Here is a 21195-nt window from a genome sequence, read left to right as displayed (position 1 = left end):
GAAATGGCAAAAGCCCTTGAGGATGCCAGGAATGGATTTAGCATTAGAGAGGCAGCTCGGATATACATGTGCCGTACGGAATACTGATGGGAAATTGAAGGGAACCAGTCCGGAAGAAAGTCGTATCGGCGCTTCTGCAGTGCTTTCAAGAGAACACGAAGAATCGCTGGAAGCTTGGGTTCTTTCACGGGCTAATGTGGTTCACCCAATTACCAAGGATTAACTTCTCGACAGTGTGCAAATGCTGTGCAAGAAATTGAAGATTCCAAACAAGTTTGTTGATGGTTAAGATGATGAAGAAATGAAAGATGAAAATTTGCCAGAAGGATGATTTTACAGTGCTGTCTCGCTATATGCACAGTTTGGGTACTTTTTTTGACAGTTCTCTCTCTGAATATGCACAACTTTTTTTGAAATTCCCAACGGTTTTTTTCTTTCTTTTAAAACATTATTATTTTTTATTGTTCTAGAATTTCCCGTGTTATTTTAACTATAATATGAGACAGAAAAAATAAAATTAAGATAATTAAAAACGAGAAAAATTAGTTACCAAGAAAATAATTTTCTTTATTACTTTGTCAAAATGTAAACAAATTGATTTTGAATGCAACCGACACAAAAGCTGTGCATATTATAAAGAGACAGAACTGTATCAATATGTTTCTTATACCTATACATATGTATATAATCGTTGTACAGTAGACTCTCGCTTATCCGTGAGAGCGGGACCAAATGTCACGTCACACGCTTTGAGAGTGTTACCCATCAAATTGTTCGAAATCCAACGATTTTTTTTATTTACATTGAAAATTTGTGGAGTGAATTCTGAAATGACTGAATTGACATTGTCTCTAAACATGCGTACTGTCCAAAAAAGTTACAGTGAGTAAGAATTACAGTAGATAGAACACATTTGCTTTAACAAAAAACCCAAAAACGGGGACAATTATGTCAACAAAATTTTTAAAATTCAACTGTCTCACGGACTTTTCTATGTCACCCGGAAAAAGAGTCCACGAATAAGCGAGAGTCTACTGTACGTTAAATTAAATTTAATCCATTTCAAAGTCCGGATTAATCTGGCTTTATAAACGTAGCCAAACTGATTTCAGTACGCAGTACCAAGTTTATACACTGTACAGCCGGGTTAGAGACAATAGAAAATTGAGGTTATGTAAGTGAAAAAATGTTCCGTGCACTTCTGGGTGGAATTCAGGAGATTCCCCTGAAGTCCTGGACAGGACTTCAGGTTGTGCGATGGAGACGGAAGCCCCGGTGGCTGCCAATGGCGCAGAGTCGTTATAACAAAGTGCCAGAGCGAAAGCCCGTAGATCCTGAAGAGAAGGATGAGATGATGCGCCTGTTCAATATCTACCGCACGCAATACAAGAGTGTCCGGAAGTTCCTTATGGCTGAAGTTGAGGCAAAGAAAGCCCAGACCACGGTTCTGACAATGACACCAGAAGAAGAGGAAGCTGACATGAAGAGATCCATGGAAATCAATGAGGAATGGAACAGAAAAGCAGCAGAAGTAAGAAACCAGAGGCTCGAGGAACAAATGGAACTCCGAAAGAAAGATATTCTTGAGCGTTTAGAAGCCAAGCAGCTCAGGGAAGAAGAAAGGAGGCGCTGGGCCGAGGAAAGAGTCAAGCAGGAAATTGAGAGATCAAAAACTTTCATTGCACGGGAAAATCTCGAAGCTGCTATTGAACATGCCTTGGCCAATCCAACAGACTTCAATTTTGCCATTGACCTCAAGCTAAACATCTACAGAGGACGCACCGCAACCACACCATCCGGAAGTCTTTCTAGAGACTCTGCTGAAGATCGTGTAACGAATTAGGAAACAAAGAATTAAAAGTTTTTATGTAGAAAAACAATCTCTTTTATATCATATTCCTGAACATGTGTTCCCAATCCGGGGTGGCAGTCAATTTTGTCTGAATCTTCCCGAGGTTGTACATGTTGCCGGATCTCTGTTCGGGATTCGCATCAATGGACACCAACTGCTGCAGGAAGTCCGTATCGATACCCACATCCAGATCAAACTGGCTGGTTCCTAGAACTAGCTTCGTCTTCCCGGACTTGTACCGCACGAATTTACCGACAAGCCCTTCATCTTGCTGCTTCAGAGAATTCATAGGGGAGGTCTACAAAAAATGTTCAAATTAATTTTTTGCTCTTTTTGCTACAATGTATTTTTTGAATATTAATAGACTGTTCTCATTTTACTAATTATAATTTAATTGATAATTTTTTTTTATTAACTTTAATCTGGGCCTTGTTTTTCTTCGTTTTTAAGGTTAAATTAGGTTATGTTGGTTTTAACCTCACAAATTAAATAAAATGTTGAAAAAACCTAATTTACTCTTTTTCTTCATTTATGAGAGACCTGAGAGACAAATTTAGTTGTTTAGTAGCACAAAAACCTATATAAAAAGCTCATCATTTTTAACCTTAAAGAAATTTTTAAATGAAATAAATAGAAGTGTTGATACTCCATGAAATTTTTTCTATTAATAACTAAATTTACAAAAGTTTAAATTAGACGAAAGCAAAAAAAATTAGATATTATATGACCCATATGACCACATTTTCCTATTTGTTCCAGGCTATATATTTTAAAATGTAAGGTTAGGCTTGTAGGAATGAGGTTATGTTAGGGCCTTGACAGACCTGAGGATTAGCCGAGAGACGGCTTAGCATAATTATGTTTGAAATAATGGTTAAATTTCATTTACATTATTTTCCACTAAGTCTTCTCTCAGCTTAAGTCGTAAGTGTGTCTAGGGCATTCATTTAATCTCGAAAAAAGCAAATTAGAAGAGATTTGTTATATAATTTTTATATAAAATTTTCCAAACAGATAATAAAATCTGATTTTTCTTCTGGATTCTAACGAAATAAGTTAGAACTGACTTAGTTACAATGACAAAGCTAAATTAATATCCTATAGTGCATTTATCTATTGATTTAACATTCCATTAAATCAGTTCAAATAGCCGATTAGGTAATAAATTTATACGAGAAGTTTTAGGTTATGATAGATTTAACTGGCTTAACCTTAAAAATCCAAAATGTATTTTTAACCCTTTAACGACGAGACACTTTTTACGTACTGAAAATCAACAATAAAAATTAAACTGAGAAACATAATCAATGATATGTCTTACATCTAACCTTGGAAAGTCCAACAGAGTCTGATTCGGTGTATTTTGTGCCTTTATGAACGATAGAGGCAAAAATAGCCCAAAAATTTAAGTAATTTTTCTGACAATACCAGTGAATAATATTTTTCGCTTTAATGAAAAATATTACGTATGAGTATTGTAGTTTTTATTGCCAAAAGGGTTTTGCTTAAAAAAATTGTAAGTATAAAAAATAAATAAAATCAATTATAAATTTGAGAATTTCAAAATTCGCCATTTTTGAGCTTAAATATTTACTACATAGCAAATAGCGAGAGCTTTGCAAAAAATATTCTAGATTCCTTCAACATTCTACTTTACTATTATGTACAGACATAAGAAAAAATTAACTTTAGGTAGTCAGTAAAAATTATTTTCTTTATGGGACACCGGTGTTCCAATCGTCCTTAAAGGGTTAATGATTGAATCTTCCAATCTGTTTTGTACAGAAATCTTTGATCGCTAAACTTTAATTTAAAAAAAAAATCCTATTTAAAAGCTCCTTAAATGTTAAATGAAATAAAATAATATCACAAACTTTACAGATCCTAGACTTTGGAAATATTTCTGGGTTATTTGAATTACAGTAGACTCTCTCTAATTCAGGCATTTGGGACCGAAATGTCATCCGAATTAGAGAGAAATTCGGATGACAAAGGTTTTGAAATGCAACGATTTTTTTACTCATCTTCACACTCATTAAGTTTACTTACTCATATTTAATTGTAAATGTCATAAAAATCCTTTAGTAATGCAAAATCGCATCATAACTAAGGAAAAGCTATACAAATTTAAGCATATTTCCTTCATTTAATTACCAAGATTAAACTTGAGAAATGTCACCAAACTTTTTTTCAAATTTAACTGCTGTCCGAATTGAAAAGTATCCCGATCTTAAAAAAACCGAATTAGCAAGAGTCTACTGTAGTTCTGTTCTCAGAGATTATAATTGATTTAATTGTAACAAAATGTACGATCTCAAAAATTCTAACCAAGAAAAACCTCTCAGAGGTTAAAACTTAATCCATTTTTTTATACAAAAGATCCCTGAGATCACCATTTTATTTATAAATCGCTTTCTTTACTGCAATTGATTTTATTTATCTTTAAAATTACTAAAAAAAAAAAAAGAGTTTTGGTTATGTTAAATCTAACAGTACCACAATTTCCATAAAAATCTTTTTATCAAACAAATAAATAAGGCAAATTATTGTCTTTAAGGTTGAGGGTAAAGGCAGGATTTACAATGACCTTAAACTTTACGAAATAGAAATTTTATGTCCAAATGTTATAAAAAAAAACGCAAAATTTCCTGTCCGACTATTTTTTCCCTTTTTTTAGGTTTAGGATCTAGAGGAATTTCCTCGACTAGAACCTCATACGTTTTATAACACAGTGATCATTATTTTTCGATCTAATGACAATGTCAGTGATGAACCGGTAGCTGAGAGTTATCTGGGTTTTCTATGACTGACTTGAAGTTGAAGGGATCCCTTGCATCTGTTTTGCTGCCAAATGTTTCCTGATTCTTAAACCGGTAAATCCATCTAAGAAATTTTGTTAAAAGTGCACTCAAAAATCTATATTAAAAACAATTGAACATGAAATTCGGGGTTTCTGTACCTTAATCCAATCGTCTAAAATTTATATAACATTCCCTCTGATTTCTTGGTGTTCAATCAATTTCAAGCTCTTTTTGTTCCGGAAACATTTTTTTCTCAAAGCACCTGAGAAGTGTATGAAAAGTGAAATTATTTCCAGGACTTGTACTTAAAGTTGTCAATTTTGTAAGCTATTTCATACCACCCGAAAGATTTTCCTCGTCCACCACAATTTTAAGACATTATTTTATTTTAAAAAAATTGAAAAAACTAAAAATGTGAATTTTAGAAGCAAAAAGAGTTTCAAAAAATTTTTATATTTTCTCACCTAGCGCCTAAACTAAAAGAGATAATGAAGAATGGATGGTTATTTCGACTTTATTGGATCATAATTATCCTAGAAAACATTGTTTTAGAACTTTTTTTTCGCATATTAAAGAAAACACCGTTAGAGGATTAACTAGAAAAAATATCTCCTACCAAGAAATCGACTTGGTTGACTAAGGTTCCAAAAGCATAAGGCATAAGGTACATTTTGGATATTGAAATCTTTATTTGCGTTTCTTCGACTTTTTATCCAAGATCGCAGAATGCCAAATTTTGAAATGTTTAAAATTTTTATTTTGAAACTTTATCTTTATCTTTATTCGCAGAATAGAGCCCATAATTTTAATTAATTTATTTGCATGGCCGAAAATACACTCAAAGTGGCCGAACTTAGAAGCTGGTCGAAATTTGGCACACTTCCCCTAAATTTATTTTTTTTTTAATTATTTGAGAGAGCAACTTTTCCCCATTTTTACTGAACAGATTCCTGGATTTTTTGAGTTTTGCGATACAAAAAGTGGCTTTTCGTGTTTCGCAAAGCGTTTCTTGGACAATGGACAAGGGTTTCTCAAAATGAATTACCCCTTGCATTGGAAGAATTTCTTATTTCTGATTTGAAGTCATTTGATAAAATGAGTTGCAAATTAAAAAAAAAAACTCACCGTATTTGAAGTGTCCTGATCATCCCCTTCCTTCCGGCTATCTGCCTTCGAAGTGTCCAGAACTGTGCCAGGTAGCGTGTCCGGCAGCTGAAGCAGGAAGAGCTGAGATGACTTCGAACCGAAGATCTCTTCAAGACTCTGCGGAGTTTTTGCCCCATCCGGATCCGATTTCAATTTGGTGTTGAAAGGGATCGTTGTGGAGACTGTTGGGGCATTCGAGATTGTTTCATCTGTGAAAAAAATACCAAATAAAATTGCATTAGCCCAGGAGAAGACGGTGCAAAAATTATTCCAACAGGCAGCTTTGAGAGGACAACTGATATTGGAATAATGATTAATCTATCATCGGATTATTTACCTGGAGGCTCTACCTTGACCTTAACCTCTTTAACTACGTCTTTGGATAACACAATTCTATCAGCTACAGATTCAAAAAAAATCAGGTGGGACAGGGGTTCAGGAGGAGTAGGGTTAATACAATTACGAAAAAATAAAGAGATTATTGAGATGTTCAGGCTATATAAATAATTTAGGAGAAATTACCTGCTTGAAGCATCACAGGCATTGTTGCATCTTCATCCATGGTGCAGTCATCCTCGTCACTGCTGTCCAGGATGTCCCTAATGACCCGTCCACCATGTACAGGCTGGGTGGTATCCTTTTTCGAGGCTGACGACCGTCTACTTAGTGAGAGACTCTCCCTTTCGCTGGAAGAATATCGAGACTCTGAATGTCGCTTTGCTGACTTTGCTGTTCCCTCTGAAAACACTCCCATTGTCTGGACGAGATTTCCACGGTTCATGGCCACCTTGCCTCCTCTTTCGCGCTGCGGACTCTTTGTCATCTTCTTGTGCTGGGTATCCCGGGAAGTCTTGACATCTCTGCAGCAGAAGAAATTCCTCATTTCTCATTCACTGACCACATTTAGCAAACTTACGTATTTTTGTGGCGAACGGCATTTAAATTTGGCGTATAAATCTTCTTATTTGATCCCCCACGGGCTGTCTTTCCTGGCCCAGGACCCCCAAGAGTCAAATCACGTGGCATCTTGAAGGAACTCAGCCGTTCAGTCTTGATGTGTGTCCTCAATCCTGGCTCTGTCTTTATCGTCACCAGCGTTGGATCATGCTTCAACTTTACACTTGCAGATTTACTATCACCTGTGGCCATTGTGATGCCGTAAAATCCAGAAAAATTGTGCAAAATCTCAGAAATTGTGAAAAAAAACTTGCGTCTTGCTGGCACAGGAATTCAAAAACAGCTGATTTGGTGGGGAGGTGTTTCGTTAAGTAAACATTGGAAACTTAACGAAAACCATCCATGTGAGCGGCGTGTTTATCTCGTAGTTTTTTGCTTTTCTATTCCGGGTTTTTCACAATGGGCAAAAAGAAATTCAGTGCCAGGAGAAAGCAGGATGTCCAGTACATCACGGACAACACTGAAACGAAGAAGGTAAATGAGATTATAGGAAATTAAGTGAGCGTTGAGATTCCTAACCTCAATTCATGTCAACAAAAAATGTTTCTGTGATGACAAGGAGTAGATTTTAATGATTTTCCTGGACTTACAGATCAAGGTGGACTTTGGGAAAGACACAGCAAATGGTCAGGAATATGATGAAAGCAATGCCTTGGTTATTCCATCGAAGAAGCGGCAGACAAAGGCTCAATTCCACGAGAAGAAAATCACGAGGATTCTCTCGAAGAAACAGAGGAAGAACCTGGAGAAAATCGTGGATAAGAAGCTGAAGAAGGAAAATGTGAGTTAAATGAACAGCTGTAAGTGTATTCTAGATGTCTGACAATTTGTTTCCCAGAGATCTACGCTTTTGGAGAACTTATCGAGTGTTCAACTTCCTGCAGAAGAAATCAAGCAGTTGGTATCTATTACTGCGGTTCAGACAAGTGGTCTTAGGAAATTCTCTTCAGACGTGGATAGGGGTCCAGTACAGGAAGAGGGAAAGGCGCATGGGAAGCTTAGCAGTATCGCAGGAAGTAGGAAAAGAAAGGTAATTGAAGTGGCTGAAGAGGAGGAGTCTGAGGATAAATCTGGTAAAGATGAAGATTCAAAGAAGCCACGGGGAGTTGAGGAAGGTTTCTACTCCTCCTCCGATGGGCAAAGTGATCCAGAAGAGGTAGAAGAAAAAGAAGAAATTAGGCCTAAAAAGGAAATACTGAATGTTTCCAAGAATTTAAGCTTCACAGTTGAGGATCTTGGGGACGATGTGAGACTTCCGGAGAATGGAATACCATCCACAGTGAATCCCTTCAAAGTTACAGATTTGGTCAAGGAAGAGCCGAAAAAGCAGATGCCATCGAAGCCTGCGGTGTATATTCATCTGGAGAGAGATCCAGAGATTCAAGCAGCAAGGCTGAAGCTCCCAATTCTCGGGGAGGAGCAGGTGGTAATGGAAGCAATCAGTGAGAATGATGTAGTGATCCTGGCTGGAGAAACTGGCAGCGGGAAGACCACACAAGTTCCGCAGTTTCTCTACGAAGCCGGATATGCCGAAGGGAAACTGATTGGGATCACAGAACCTCGCCGTGTGGCTGCAATCTCAATGTCCAAGCGTGTAGCTCAGGAAATGAACTTGAGTCAGGATGTTGTGTCCTATCTAATTCGCTTCGAGGGTAATACAACGGCGCAGACAAAAGTGAAGTTCATGACGGATGGAGTTCTCCTGAAAGAGATGGAGCGGGATTTTGAGCTCAGCAAGTATTCGGTGATTATTCTTGATGAGGCTCATGAGAGAAGTGTCTACACAGATATCCTCCTGGGATTGCTCTCTAGAGTGGTTCCGCTGAGGAAGAAGAAGGGCAATTCCCTGAAACTTATCATAATGTCAGCTACTCTGAGAGTTGCAGACTTCACAGAAAACAAAAAGCTCTTCCGGACACCGCCTCCTGTGGTAAAGGTCGAAGCCAGACAGTTTCCAGTGACGGTTCACTTCAACAAAGTCACAGAAAGCGACTATGTCCGGGAAGCCTTCCGGAAAGCCGTTAAAATCCATTCAAAATTGCCAGATGGAGGTATCCTGATCTTTCTCACGGGTCAGCAGGAAGTCCATTATCTCGTAAAGAAACTCAGAGCAAAATTTCCCTTCAACGACCAGAAACAAGACCAGAAACCGCCAGCTCTTCCGGAAACCAAAACAGAAGAGCAGAAAGAAGATTCTGAGGATGAATTTGACATGGAGACAGCCATCAGAAAAATGAAAAAGGCCAGAAAGAAATTTGCCAGAGAACTCTGCCTGCCAAAAATCGATCTAGACACTTACAAACTTCCCGGAGACGACACAGAAGCAGATTTAAATGACACTGAAGCACTGGAAGAGGACTTTTCCGAAGATGAAGCAGATCCCTTGGAGGAAGAAGCTCTGGAGATTGCTACAAAACAGCCTCTTTGGGTCCTTCCACTCTACTCCCTCCTGTCCTCAGCGAAGCAAGAAAGGGTCTTCCAGCCACCGCCAGAAGGAGCTAGGCTCTGCATTGTGGCCACAAATGTCGCAGAAACTTCCCTGACCATCCCTAACATTAAGTACGTCATAGATTCCGGAAGACAAAAAACCCGGCTATACGATCCCGTGACAGGAGTTGAGGCATTTGTAGTGAAGTTTACTAGCAAAGCATCAGCCAATCAGCGTAGCGGAAGAGCTGGAAGAATGGGTCCTGGACACTGCTATAGGCTCTATTCTAGCGCTGTCTACAATGATGAATTCCCGGATTTCTCCATTCCGGACATCCTAAAGCGTCCAGTTGATGATATTGTGCTGCAGATGAAGTGCATGGGAATCACCAAAGTCATCAATTTTCCATTCCCCTCGCCACCGGATCATGATCAGCTTGAGATGGCGGAGAAACGACTGAAAATCCTCGGAGCTCTGGAAGAATCATCAGAGGGACTGAAAGTTAGCAAGCTTGGAGAGACAATTTCACTCTTTCCTATTGCTCCGCGCTTTGGAAAGATGCTAGCGCTGAGCAATCAGCACAATCTCATGCCCTACACCATCTGCATTGTTGCAGGACTGAGTGTGCAGCAGGTTCTCCTGGAGAACACCCAAGATTCACAAAATACAGACAAATGGGCGAAAAAACGAAAATCCTGGGCAAATTCCGGAAACTTTCTCAGCTTGGGCGATCCGATGGTTTTACTAAGAGCCACAGGAGGCGCTGAATATGCAGGATCACAGCACAAATTGCCAGAATTTTGTCAAAAAAATGGACTGCGCCTCAAGGGTATCACAGAAATCAGGAAACTAAGAGTCCAACTGACAAATCAACTCAATCTCAACATTCCCAATGTTGAAGCTTCTGTGGATCCCAAACTAGAACCTCCCACGGATGATCAAGCCAGATTACTGAGACAAATCCTGCTGGCAGGAATGGGAGATCGTGTAGCTCGCCGCGTTCCCCTGGATGACATCTCAGATCCTAAAGAACGATCCAAACTCAAAAGGGCCTACAACACTCCAGAAATGGTTGAGCCTGTCTTTCTCAATTCATCTTCCGTCCTGGCCAAGGAATTGCCCGAATGGGTGATTTATCAGGAAGTCTATGAAGTCAGTCTGCCACAGTCGAAAATGTTCATCAGAGGCATCACGGAAATTGAGCCTCATTGGCTGCCAACCTACGTTCCTGCCATGTGCAATTTCCAGGAGATTGCAGATGAGAAGCCAAGGTACAACGGGAAAACCGGAAGTGTCGTGAGGAAGATGAAGGTGACTTTCGGGAGGGCAGCGTGGGAACTGCCCGATGCAGAGGTTAACATGCCATTTGCAGCTGAAACTTGCAAGTAAGTGCTTTTAACCATTTAGATCAGACAAATTTTCTAAATTTCCATCAGAGACTTATGGTGCTATTCCAATGAAAAATGAACATATTTTTTAGCATTTTACTGTTCTCAAGTGCTTCTATTTAATCGATTTTTTGATTTGTGCCCCGACTGTTTCGATGATTTTCGAACAGTGCGAGAAATTTCGGAAAAAAGTCGAGACGGGAAACCAACATTAAGAAAAGTCGATAATACAGAAGCACTAGAGAACAGCAAAGTGCTAAAAAGAACACAAATTTCCAACGAAATATATAATTTACTATTTTACTGTTCTTAAGTGCTTGTACATAATCGACTTTTCTTTGTGCTGTATCGAGTCACGACTTAATTTGTTAATTTTAGAACACGGCGAAAACGGGAAAACAGTCGAGCCGTGAACCAACAGAAAGAAAAGTCGATAATACAGAAGCACTTGAGAACAGTAAAGTGCTAAAAAACATGGAATAGTTAGGACCATTATGGCTTATTTCAATGAAAAATGAAAAGGGGAAGTCTTTTTATGAACATTTTTTAGAACTTGACTGTTCTTAAGAGCTTCTACATAATCGAGAATTAATACAATAATAATAATACATAATCGGAATCAGAGAAAAGAGAAAACCACGAAATAGTACAAGATTTTAAATTCGAGAGTACTTCTGCGTTGTGTTTTCCTTTTGCCATCTAAAACTGTTAGGAAATGGCAAAGGTTCAAATTAGACATAATTCCAACCCATCATACCCTCCTACCCAAAGGTGATTTTGTTTTGAATAAGGTACAGAAACGACATACACTGAGTGAGTCCCGGGATTATGCACATTTTCGGGACCGAAAAAAAGACGCGAAATGGCATTATGCATCGAGAAAATCTACACAGTAATTAACACTATTATAGTGTGTAATCTTTCACACCACTATTATAGTGTTAAATTTGGAAAAAATGTTTAATTTAAAATTGTTTAATTTAAAGTTGTTGAATTTCAATTTATTGAATTTGGAGTTGTTGAACTTAAAAATTGTTGAATTTTTGTGTGTAAACTCAAAAATTGTTGAATTTTCATTTCATTTCGTTTATTTTAGTTTTTTTTGCCTTTTTAGACATTTGTAATGTTTTTTCCTGTACTCGGGATCCTCCCTAATGCTAGATAATTACATCTGATGCTCGGATCTTCACAATATACTTATTATGCATATAAATATTATATTTGATGTTCTATATGACTTTTGCTCAATGAAAAGCATCTCGACTGAAGTATATGTCTTAAATGGAAATTCAACAATTTTTACATAACTTTTTTTTTTAATTCAACAACTTTTGTCTGAAAATTCTACAACTTTTGTTTAAAAATTCAACAAATTTGTTTGAAATACACAAGGCTTCACACTACAATAGTGTGAAAAATTATGATCGATTTCTTGTACGGCGATTTCTTTTGAATAAATCGGCCGTATAACGAATTTCTCGCGGAGTAAAAGTAGTCAGAAGTAAAAGATTCAACTGTTTAAAAGAAATTCATCTACAAACAGTATACTTTTTTGCCAGAATTCTTCAATAAATTGTTATTAGAATATTTAAAATTTTTACCCTAATGTCTTCGACACAACTTTTAGGTCGGTATAAATTCATAAAATCAAAATTCGCGTCCCTTTCTCTTTCAAAGGATTTGTATAAGTCTATCCCACTCTTTCGATCTGAAATTCGACTGAACTAAATTTAATTTGGTGTGTTGTTCAAAAGAAGAAGAAGAGTATGAAAGAGTAGGACGGATACATGCAAAACTTTTAAGAAAGAAAGGGATGTGAATTTTGACTTTATGAAATTTCCCTGATCTAAAAGAAGTGCCGGAGCCATAATAAAAGGAATTAAAGTTTTATCTTGAAAAATAAGCATAATGTCTTCAAATTTCCCGCGTCACACAATAGTTATACATTCGGGTGTATTTCATAAATTGGATAAATTGACTCCCAAAAGTCGAAATTAGAATCTTTTTTCTTTACACGTTTTGCATATATCTATCTCAGTCTTTCATATTTCAAATTCGATCGAGCTAAATTGAATTTGTTGTGATTTTTTAAAGAAGAAGAGTGCAAAAGAATAAAATAGATATATACAAAACGTGTAGAGAAGAAAGGAATTTCAATTTCGACTTCGTAAAATTTTCCTGATCTAAATGTGTGCAGGAAAATTTCATAAAGTCGACATGCGAATCTATTTTTTTCTTACACGTTTTGCGTATGTCTATCTCATTCTTTCGCGCTCCAAATTCGATTGAGCTAAATTGTATTTGGAATGATTTTTAAAATAAGAGTGCGAAGGAATGAGATAGTCATAAGCAAAACATGTGAGAAGGAAAAAAAATCGAGTTTCGACTTCTTGAAATTTTCCTGATCTTAAAGGTGTGCCGGAGCCATCATGTATGTCCTACTCTTTTGCACTCTTCTTTTTTTGAATATCACACCAAATTTTAGTTCAGTCTAATTTTGAGACCGAAAGAGCGAGACAGATATGCAAATCTTTTGAAGGAGAAAGGGATACAAATTTTGATTTCATGAAATTATACTGATCTAAAAGATGTGCCGAAGGCTTTCGGTCTTTTAGATCTTTTTAAAAATTAAATACTGCTGTCGTTCACCCGAGTTTTAATTTTTTCTTAAAACCTCAAGTCGATATTACGAACCTATCATGGAGAAATGGATAGATTGACAAGGAAAATCGATTTTTACACATTCTTATAGTTTATGAGTAACAAAATCCACTACCACGAAGTTTGAGTTCGATCGAACAATTTAAGTTTTTGCTCTGCATAGAGATTCTAAAGAATCTCACCTAAAATCAATAATTCCCCAAAAAAACATCTTAAACTTGAAATCATTGAAATGTGATAAGAAATAAGATCAAATTGTATTATGATTTGAAAATTTCTAATTTTATTTTTAGTTAGAGTAAGTGTGCCAAATTCCGGCCAGCTTGCAATTCCGGCCACCTTTTTTATTCCTCGAGTTTCCATGAAGTTTTAGTTTTTATATACACTAGAGATTATACAATACAAAAGAAAAACAGAAAATGTAATTTCTACAAATGAGATGACGTGAAACAGACATTGGAAGAAATCCCGAAGGGCAAGGAACTATGAGAATAAAGGTGGCCGAAATAGGAGACCAAAGCTATGTTTACATTTTTATTCGTTTTAAAATGTACTAAGAATGATTTTACAGAAAATAAAGACGATAAATTGTTAACAAGTTTCCAAGCAACACCTTTTAAGAAAAAGGAATAAAAAAATCAATTTGTATTAAAAATATTACATTTCAAATTTGAGACTTTAGCGCTTGCATGCAACTATGCCGAAATTTGGCGCACTTACCCTAATTTTAATAAATTTCAAGATTTTTTTGGATAAAATCAAATTGTTTCTAATTAAACAAACCTTTATTTTTAAATATGAATAAACAGAATATAAAGTCTTAATTGCAAATGAAAAATTAAAAAAAAAATCCAAGAAGTTACGACTTTTGCTGATCGAAGCGACGAAATACATCAATCAATCCTTAATCCTTTTTTAATTGAAAACTTTGGTATTTCTTTCTAGATATTTCGGAATGTACCTGCTTTCTGGAGAAGTTTTTCCATCTCTGTCGAAACACGTCCCTCATCTCCTTTCAACTCCTGCTTCCCTGATAAAGTCCTATAGCAAAATCATCCCACGGGTTTCATCGCTAATCACAGCTCTTGTTAATCGACAGATCACATCCAAATCTAAATTAATTAGCGTTTGGAAGGAGGATCCCAATTGTAAGTCCTGCCTGATTTGAACCTTTGAAAAAGCCGTTCTTGAAATTGATTTTTCTTTCAGATCTACTAACTGAATACCAGCAGTGGCTTCCGAGTAAGTTCTCAGGAGAAATTGCAAGTAATTGGCCTCCGTCAGAATAAAAAGAAAGATGCAGTATGGCAATAGAACTTTATTAAGTGGTATAAAACAGATCAAAGGATATAAAACAGAAATGACCATCAAGACCCCCGAAAAAAAACGATTGAATTTTGAAAATTTGAACTTTGCATTTTTTTTACTTGGATGCATGGAGCAAATTCCTCAGCATTGTCTCGAGTTTGCGTGAATCAGCTGCGAATTTTCTGATGCCCTCGGACAGTTTTTCCGTGGCCATTTGATCCTCATTGAGCATCCAACGGAAGGAGGGTTCATCCAGGGCGATCTTCTCGAGATTTGCCTCCTTGGCTGACTCGAGATTGAGCTTCCGGGGCACAGAATCTGCACTGGCTCCCAATTCTCCAAGCAACTTGGGACTGATGGTCAGCAGATCACAGCCTGCAAGTGCTTTGATTTCGCCAACATTTCTGAAAGAGGCGCCCATCACGACGGTTTTGTAGCCGAATTTCTTGTAGTAATTGTAGATTTGTGTCACAGAAATTACTCCGGGATCCTTATCAGCTGGATAGGATTTGTTCTCTGTGTTTGCGACGTACCAATCGAGAATGCGGCCCACGAAGGGTGAAATGAGCGTTACTCCGGCTTCGGCACAAGCTACGGCTTGGCAGAAGGAGAACAGCAAGGTCAGGTTGCATTGAACACCGTGCTCCTCCTCAAGAATTCTTTAGAAAAAAAAAAAAATCTGGTTCAATTGTAGTCTTCAAAGAATTTTTCGATTGAATATTTCATGAAACTTTGATTTTTTTCTTGTGGCTTTTTATTTTATTATTAAAAAAATAGAGGGGAGAAGGGTAGGGCAAAAGAAAAAAAAGCCCGTCTGGGGGGGGGGGGTCATCGAAGACCGGAACTCGATATCTCGTAACGTTTAAGCTCCAGGGCGGTGACAAGTTGAAAAGAAGAGGCGATTATATAACTGTTTTCTCTTTGAGTTCGAGCAGTGAAAAAAAATGAAACTAATCCAACAAGTCCTTTAATTGTTGATTTTATTTATTAAATTAATTTCTATTTTAATTTTTGTAACTGCTTGAGAAAATGTTTCGAATTTTCCTAGCAATAATGGACAAAAAAACTAAAACGGGAACAGATTTTCTTGTTTATGACAACATTAAATTAACAATTCCCAAAAAAAAAAAACAATTAATCTCAATTGAGAACAGTTAACTTACTTAAATAAACGGGAACTAAATGAAATGCAAACAATTAATTTTATGGTTCCTGCGTATAGTGAATTTTGATATTCTTACAAATATTAAATTTTTTTTGTCCTCACGAATAATAAGATTGTAAAGTTCTTGGAAACAGTAAATTTCACTGTTCTTGCGAATGGTAAGTTTTACTATTCTGTTGGATAGTGAAATTTTACTGTTTCTGCAAACTGTAAATTTTACTGTTCCGGAAAATAGTAAATTTTATAGTTTATGTGAACAGAAACAGCACGCAGGAACAGTTAAATCCTGCGAAAACTAAATTTGACTGTTCTTAAGAAAAATAAATTTCACTATTCCTTTGAACAGTAAATTTGACTGTTTCTTTGAGCAATAAATTTTGCTATTTCTGAGAACACTAAATTTGACTGTTCTTGAGAACAACAAATTTGACTGCTTCCGCGAACAGTAAATTTATTTTTCTTGAGAACAATAAATTTGACTGTTCCTGCGAATAATAAAATTGCTCATTCCTACGAACAATGAATTAGACTGTTCCTAAGAATATCAATTTTTTCCATTTCTGCGAACGGTAAATTTAACTGTTCCTGCGAACAATAAGTTTTACTATTTCTATGAATAATAAAATTTTACCGTTCCTGCGAACAGTAAATCTTACTACTTCTGTGAGCAGTAAATTTCACTGTTCCTGCGAAGAATAAATTTGACTGTTTCTGCAAAGACTAAATTTTATAGTTCGTGCGAATAGTTTTCAATGTTCCTGCGAACACTTAATTTGACTGTTCCTGAGAATAGCAAATTTAACCGTTCCTGCAAACAGTAAATTTAACTGTTCCTGCGAATAATAGTTTTATCGTTCCTGCGAACAGTAAATGTGACAGTTTCTGAGAATAGTAAATTTTACTATTTCTGAAAACACTAAACTTGACTGTTCTTGAGAACAACAAATTTGACTGCTCCTGTGAACAGAAAATTTTACTGCTTCTGCGAACAGTAAATTTTACTGTTCTGGAGAACAATAAATTTTACTATTCCTGCGAATAATAAAGTATTATCGTTCTTGCGAACAGTAAATTTGACTGTTCCTGAGAATAGTAAATTTCACTGTTCCTGCGAAGAATAAATTTGACTGTTTCTGCGAAGAGTGAATTTTACAGTTCGTGCGAATAGTTTTCAATGTTCCTGCGAACACTTAATTTGACTGTTCCTGATAATAGCTCATTTTATCGTTCCTACGAACAGTAAATATAACTATTCCAGCGAATAATAAAATTTTACTATTCCTGCGAACAGTAAATTTTAATGTCCCTGGGAATAGTAAATTTTACAGTTCGTGTGAATAGTAAATTTAACTGTTCCTCCGAACACTAAATTTGACTATTCTTGAGAACAATAAATTTTATTGTTCCTGTGAACAGTAAATTTGCCTGCTACTGTGAACCGAAAATTTTACTGTTGTTGAGAACAGTATATTTTTTTACTGTTTCTTATGACAACAAATTTTACTGTTCCTGCGAAAAGTTAATTTGACTGTTGCTGGGAATAGTTAATTTTACTAATCCTGTAAATAGTATATTTTTTACTGTTCCTGTGAACAGTAAAATTTTACTGTTCTTGCAATTATTAGAAATTTGACTGTTAGGGGAGACCGGGGTACCTATAGCCAGGGGTAAAAGTAGACAGTGGATTTTTCTCGTTTTTCTTAAAATGTACATCGAGCAAAGTATTTTTTAATGAAAGTAAGAACACATCCCCATATTCCCAGAAATATTTATAACTCTGATCCCGTTATCCTACAATTTAGAAGCATTTTTATAAAATGGCTATAAAATTGTAGTTTTGATGTTACAGTTTTTGGACCAGCATTTGATTTTCTGAGTTTCTAGTCAAGATTTCATAGTTTTACCTCGGTTCTGGTTTAATAAACCTAATTAAAAAATATTTTTCACTTGGATAATAATTATCCACTTTTTTATATAAGATGATAAACACTGAAACAGCCCTCGGGGCAGTTGTAGTCACTCTTCCGTGGCGGGCTAAAACTATCAATGATTTTTCACTAATAGATGGATAATTGTTAGATGAAAAAGTACTATTGATATTCCAAGCAATATTGCCATTTGTATGAACAACTTGAGAAATAGATTTTTTAGAATAATAATAATAATATAATAATAAATAATAATAATTTATTTCTCTTTTATCATCTGCGGCTGCCGCCGACTTCACAACCGACTTCATCGGGCAAGACGGCAGAAAATCCCGAATCATTAGTCGTATAGGCCATTACATAATTTGTACAATTTAATAAATTAAGGGGAAAAAAACAGTTATATAACTTATTAGAATGTTTGCATTAATTTTGCCTCAATTACAAAAATGTCATAAAAAAGTTGGCTGAAGCCCTTTTCTTTAGGTTTAAGTAACATATTTAGCATCAGTGGGCTTCAGTGTATCAAGTGAAACAATATTTGGTAATCTCCAGTTTAAAATTTCATCTGGGAAACTAGTGGCAATTAGTACCCCAAAAGTGGCTATTTCTACCCAGGCAGGGGTAAGTGTAGCCAATGTGCAGTACTTTTTTCATTATCCTCTCAAGAAAAAGCCAAGGATTTTAGAGCTTTGAACTACACTGTTTCATATAGCCAATATCCTAATGCTACTTATGAAACATAAAAATATTAGACAAAACTTATCATTTTTTCACAAGCCACTCGCGAAAAAAAAGCTTCATTTGCTGGCTAATTCTACCCCTGTCTCCCCTACTGTTATCAGTCAAATTTGACTGTTTCAGCGAATAGTAAAAATCTCACAGTTCCTGGAAATAGTCTGCAAAAAGTAATCACAAAAAATTATATTGAATTTAAGATAATTCCGAAAAATATGAATTATGTGCAGTAAACTGTTCAATGAGTACGAAGTTGATGATTCTTTGCCCCCAAAATACAACTCACAATTGGATATTAATGCATTAAGATTTTTTCGCACCCGAAGTTGCATTCATTAGCTACCATCTTTTTCCCGAAGTCGGCATTTTAATTGAGAATTAAACATACTGGCCTTTTAGGCCTTTTGACTATGCAGTCTTAATACCTGAATTTTATTGTCATTTCTTCGATTATTACTTTATTTTTGGTAGTGGTTATCAAAGCTCTAGAAGGGGGCATGGTTTAATTTTTTTATGGACAAAGCTGATTGGAGATTAAATATAATTTACCAATAATATCTCTGCCCCTTGTAAATTTTATAGTAATTAGCCCATATAACACACATTATTTTTATTTTGTGTTTACTTCGTCAAATTCTGAGAATTTTTCACAGAAGTAATATATTTACACGCCCATTATAAAATAATCGAAAAGCAACTTTTTGGTCTTTGCAGATAGACCGAATAGCGAATTCTTTCAAAAATTGATAAATCTAATTATAGTTGAATTACAACTTTTATTGATCGCATAGACCGAATATATAAATTCGAAAAGTTTAGCGAATTAAGTCAGTGTGAAAGCAGCAACTTAGCCTTCTAAATTGCTAATCAATCGTTGAACAAATCATTTTTTTAAAATTAAAAATGAAGTATTCTGTGCTTATTTTCTTAATTTGCATTGTGACCGTTTTTGGTCAAAATTATATGGGTCTTGGCCGTATAACTCCGGGCACAACTTTTCTCGGTTTTGCGGATAATTCAACAACTGTAACGCTATTTCAACAAAAACATACTGTTCGAGTTTCCTTCGAAGGAACTCCAGGAAGTGTAATTACATTCGTACACGTTAATGTTTTTCCGGTAAGGAAATATTACGCATTTAAATCTCTAAAGTTAGTGGCTTTATTATTTGTTTTATTTTACTTTTTTTAGGATTCTAATGGACGAAGCTACACAGTTCCAGGAAATCATCATACGTTCTGGGTAGAACTTTCTTTGACCAACACCAACCACCTTGGTGCAAATATTCTAGTTTATGGATTTCCAGCAGCACTCACTGCAAGAGTTAATAAACCTATCGAAAATCCAAAGATCGTGAATGTAACACTTGAGGAACTATAAATCTTTCGTTGAAGTCTATTATACATTCAGGCGAAATTTAATTATATTCACGCATCAATGAATAAATGGAATTGGTCAGGAATACAAAGTGCTACGTTTCTTTTAGAACTTACGGAGAAAAACCCATTCGAGGGTTAAAGCGCTCTTCAGTTTAGAGGTTTAGCCCAGTTCTCAAAAGTTTAAAAATTCTAAACAGCAGCCAATCTTATTGATTTTTAAGAATCTAAGATCAATTGTCTTTAATGATCCAATTCAAAGTCAAAATTTTCTTTAAAGAAAAATCTTGATGTGCAAGAAATTAGAGAAGTTAAACTATATTGTTAAATCTTAGGTTTGAAATCCGTATAATTCCCCATTCGTTTTCCGATTCGCAAGCACTCCCAGTGCTCGGAATCCCAGTGATTCGGAATGCGCATAAATTCATTGTTATAGGGGGCAAGCAATATCTATTCCTAAATCTACAGGATGGCTGAAAAAATGCAACAAATCAAAGCATTATAATATCCTCATTTGTTGTTTAACTTTTTTGAAATAAAGACAAAAATGGTAGGACATACATCAAAATAGAATATTATCGGTTTTGTTCAATATGATCTCATTTTGATTTAACAATGGTCTTAAGTCTGTCGGAAGCACCATCGCAGTTTGCACGAATGTCAACCTTCTGAATCTTCTGCTATTCACGAGGAAGGGCTGCTTTCACTTCATCGATATTTGGCTACTTTTTAGTCCTAACCTTGACCAACAAAATACCTCTTTTGGAGAAGTCAAACGATTTTTCATCCTAGAATCGCGAAGGTCGTTGTGTTCTCAAAATGACGTGAGAAACGCTGTTTTTAGCAAAATCTTGTTCGGCGCGTGATTTCTGCTACGTTGCCGAGTCTTATTCGAACTTCCATTACTTCTTACTAAAAAATTTTGTTAGTTCACGACTCCAACACTCCTTCCAGGACAATTTCCAGAAACACATTGGCATTCGTTTTGACGGTACAGCCTAAAAAGCCCAGTGGAACGCGATAATTTGTCTTCAAGGAAGTCCAGACCTTCAAATAAGTGGTCCTTGACTTCCGGTGACCATTCGAACGTCTAAATTATCGTATGATCTTTTCTTCAAATCAGAGAAGATGACTTTACGAAACTGACCACGTACGTGCAAGCAAATTTACTTCTTCGTCGATCGAGCATAACTTTTTTTGATGATCGATGAAATCTCGCCCTTTTCAGGATTTTTAAGGCTTCATATAAAGATCCTTTAACAATATTTATTTCATGGTGGATGCAAATTCCGTTCAATTTGCTTCTTCAGTTTAAGGACGATGACTAGCGATTATGCAAGTTTTTTAGACTTAGAAGTTATGTTTCGAAAAACGAAAAGTTTAATTACATTCAGGTTTTGATGAGCCCTAACGATAGCTGCTTCCACATTTCCTGCAAAATATAGCG

General features: G+C 35.9%; 4 protein-coding genes across 5 annotated transcripts in view; 2 read left to right on the top strand and 2 right to left on the bottom strand.

The window, feature by feature from the left end:
• Positions 1 to 1147: 1147 nt before the first annotated feature.
• LOC129797888 (probable 28S ribosomal protein S26, mitochondrial) lies at positions 1148 to 1877 on the top strand. Its single transcript, XM_055840759.1, has one exon. The coding sequence runs from the start codon at positions 1187 to 1189 to the stop codon at positions 1841 to 1843; it is 657 nt and encodes a 218-aa protein (XP_055696734.1). The 5' UTR covers positions 1148 to 1186; the 3' UTR covers positions 1844 to 1877.
• Positions 1862 to 7064, bottom strand: LOC129797885 (DNA-directed RNA polymerase III subunit RPC4). 2 transcript variants are annotated; one of them, XM_055840755.1, is made up of 5 exons: positions 6716 to 7064; positions 6322 to 6659; positions 6137 to 6199; positions 5779 to 6008; positions 1862 to 2150 (listed from the first exon to the last, which is right to left on the bottom strand). In XM_055840755.1, the coding sequence occupies exons 1-5, from the start codon at positions 6946 to 6948 to the stop codon at positions 1887 to 1889; spliced, it is 1128 nt and encodes a 375-aa protein (XP_055696730.1). In that variant the 5' UTR covers positions 6949 to 7064; the 3' UTR covers positions 1862 to 1886. The 2 variants fall into 2 exon arrangements, with proteins under 2 accessions (XP_055696730.1, XP_055696731.1); XM_055840756.1 differs by lacking the exon at positions 6137 to 6199 and having other exon boundaries at positions 6716 to 7050.
• Positions 7065 to 7155: 91 nt separating this feature from the next.
• Positions 7156 to 14643, top strand: LOC129797882 (probable ATP-dependent RNA helicase kurz). Its single transcript, XM_055840751.1, has 5 exons — positions 7156 to 7230; positions 7349 to 7537; positions 7595 to 10569; positions 14179 to 14381; positions 14443 to 14643. Exons 1-5 carry the CDS (start codon positions 7156 to 7158, stop codon positions 14520 to 14522), a joined length of 3522 nt encoding a protein of 1173 aa, XP_055696726.1. The 3' UTR covers positions 14523 to 14643.
• The window catches only part of LOC129797886 (probable transaldolase), a 24242-nt gene continuing 17580 nt past the window's right edge, over positions 14534 to 21195 (bottom strand). The window contains exon 3 of the mRNA XM_055840757.1: positions 14534 to 15200. Coding sequence (XP_055696732.1) covers positions 14657 to 15200 — 544 coding nt within the window. The 3' untranslated portion in view covers positions 14534 to 14656. The remainder of the gene's footprint in view (positions 15201 to 21195) is intronic.

This window comes from Phlebotomus papatasi, chromosome 1 (assembly GCF_024763615.1).
Source record: "Phlebotomus papatasi isolate M1 chromosome 1, Ppap_2.1, whole genome shotgun sequence".
NCBI lineage: Eukaryota > Metazoa > Arthropoda > Insecta > Diptera > Psychodidae > Phlebotomus > Phlebotomus papatasi.
This window is presented reverse-complemented; position numbering and strand designations above follow the sequence as displayed.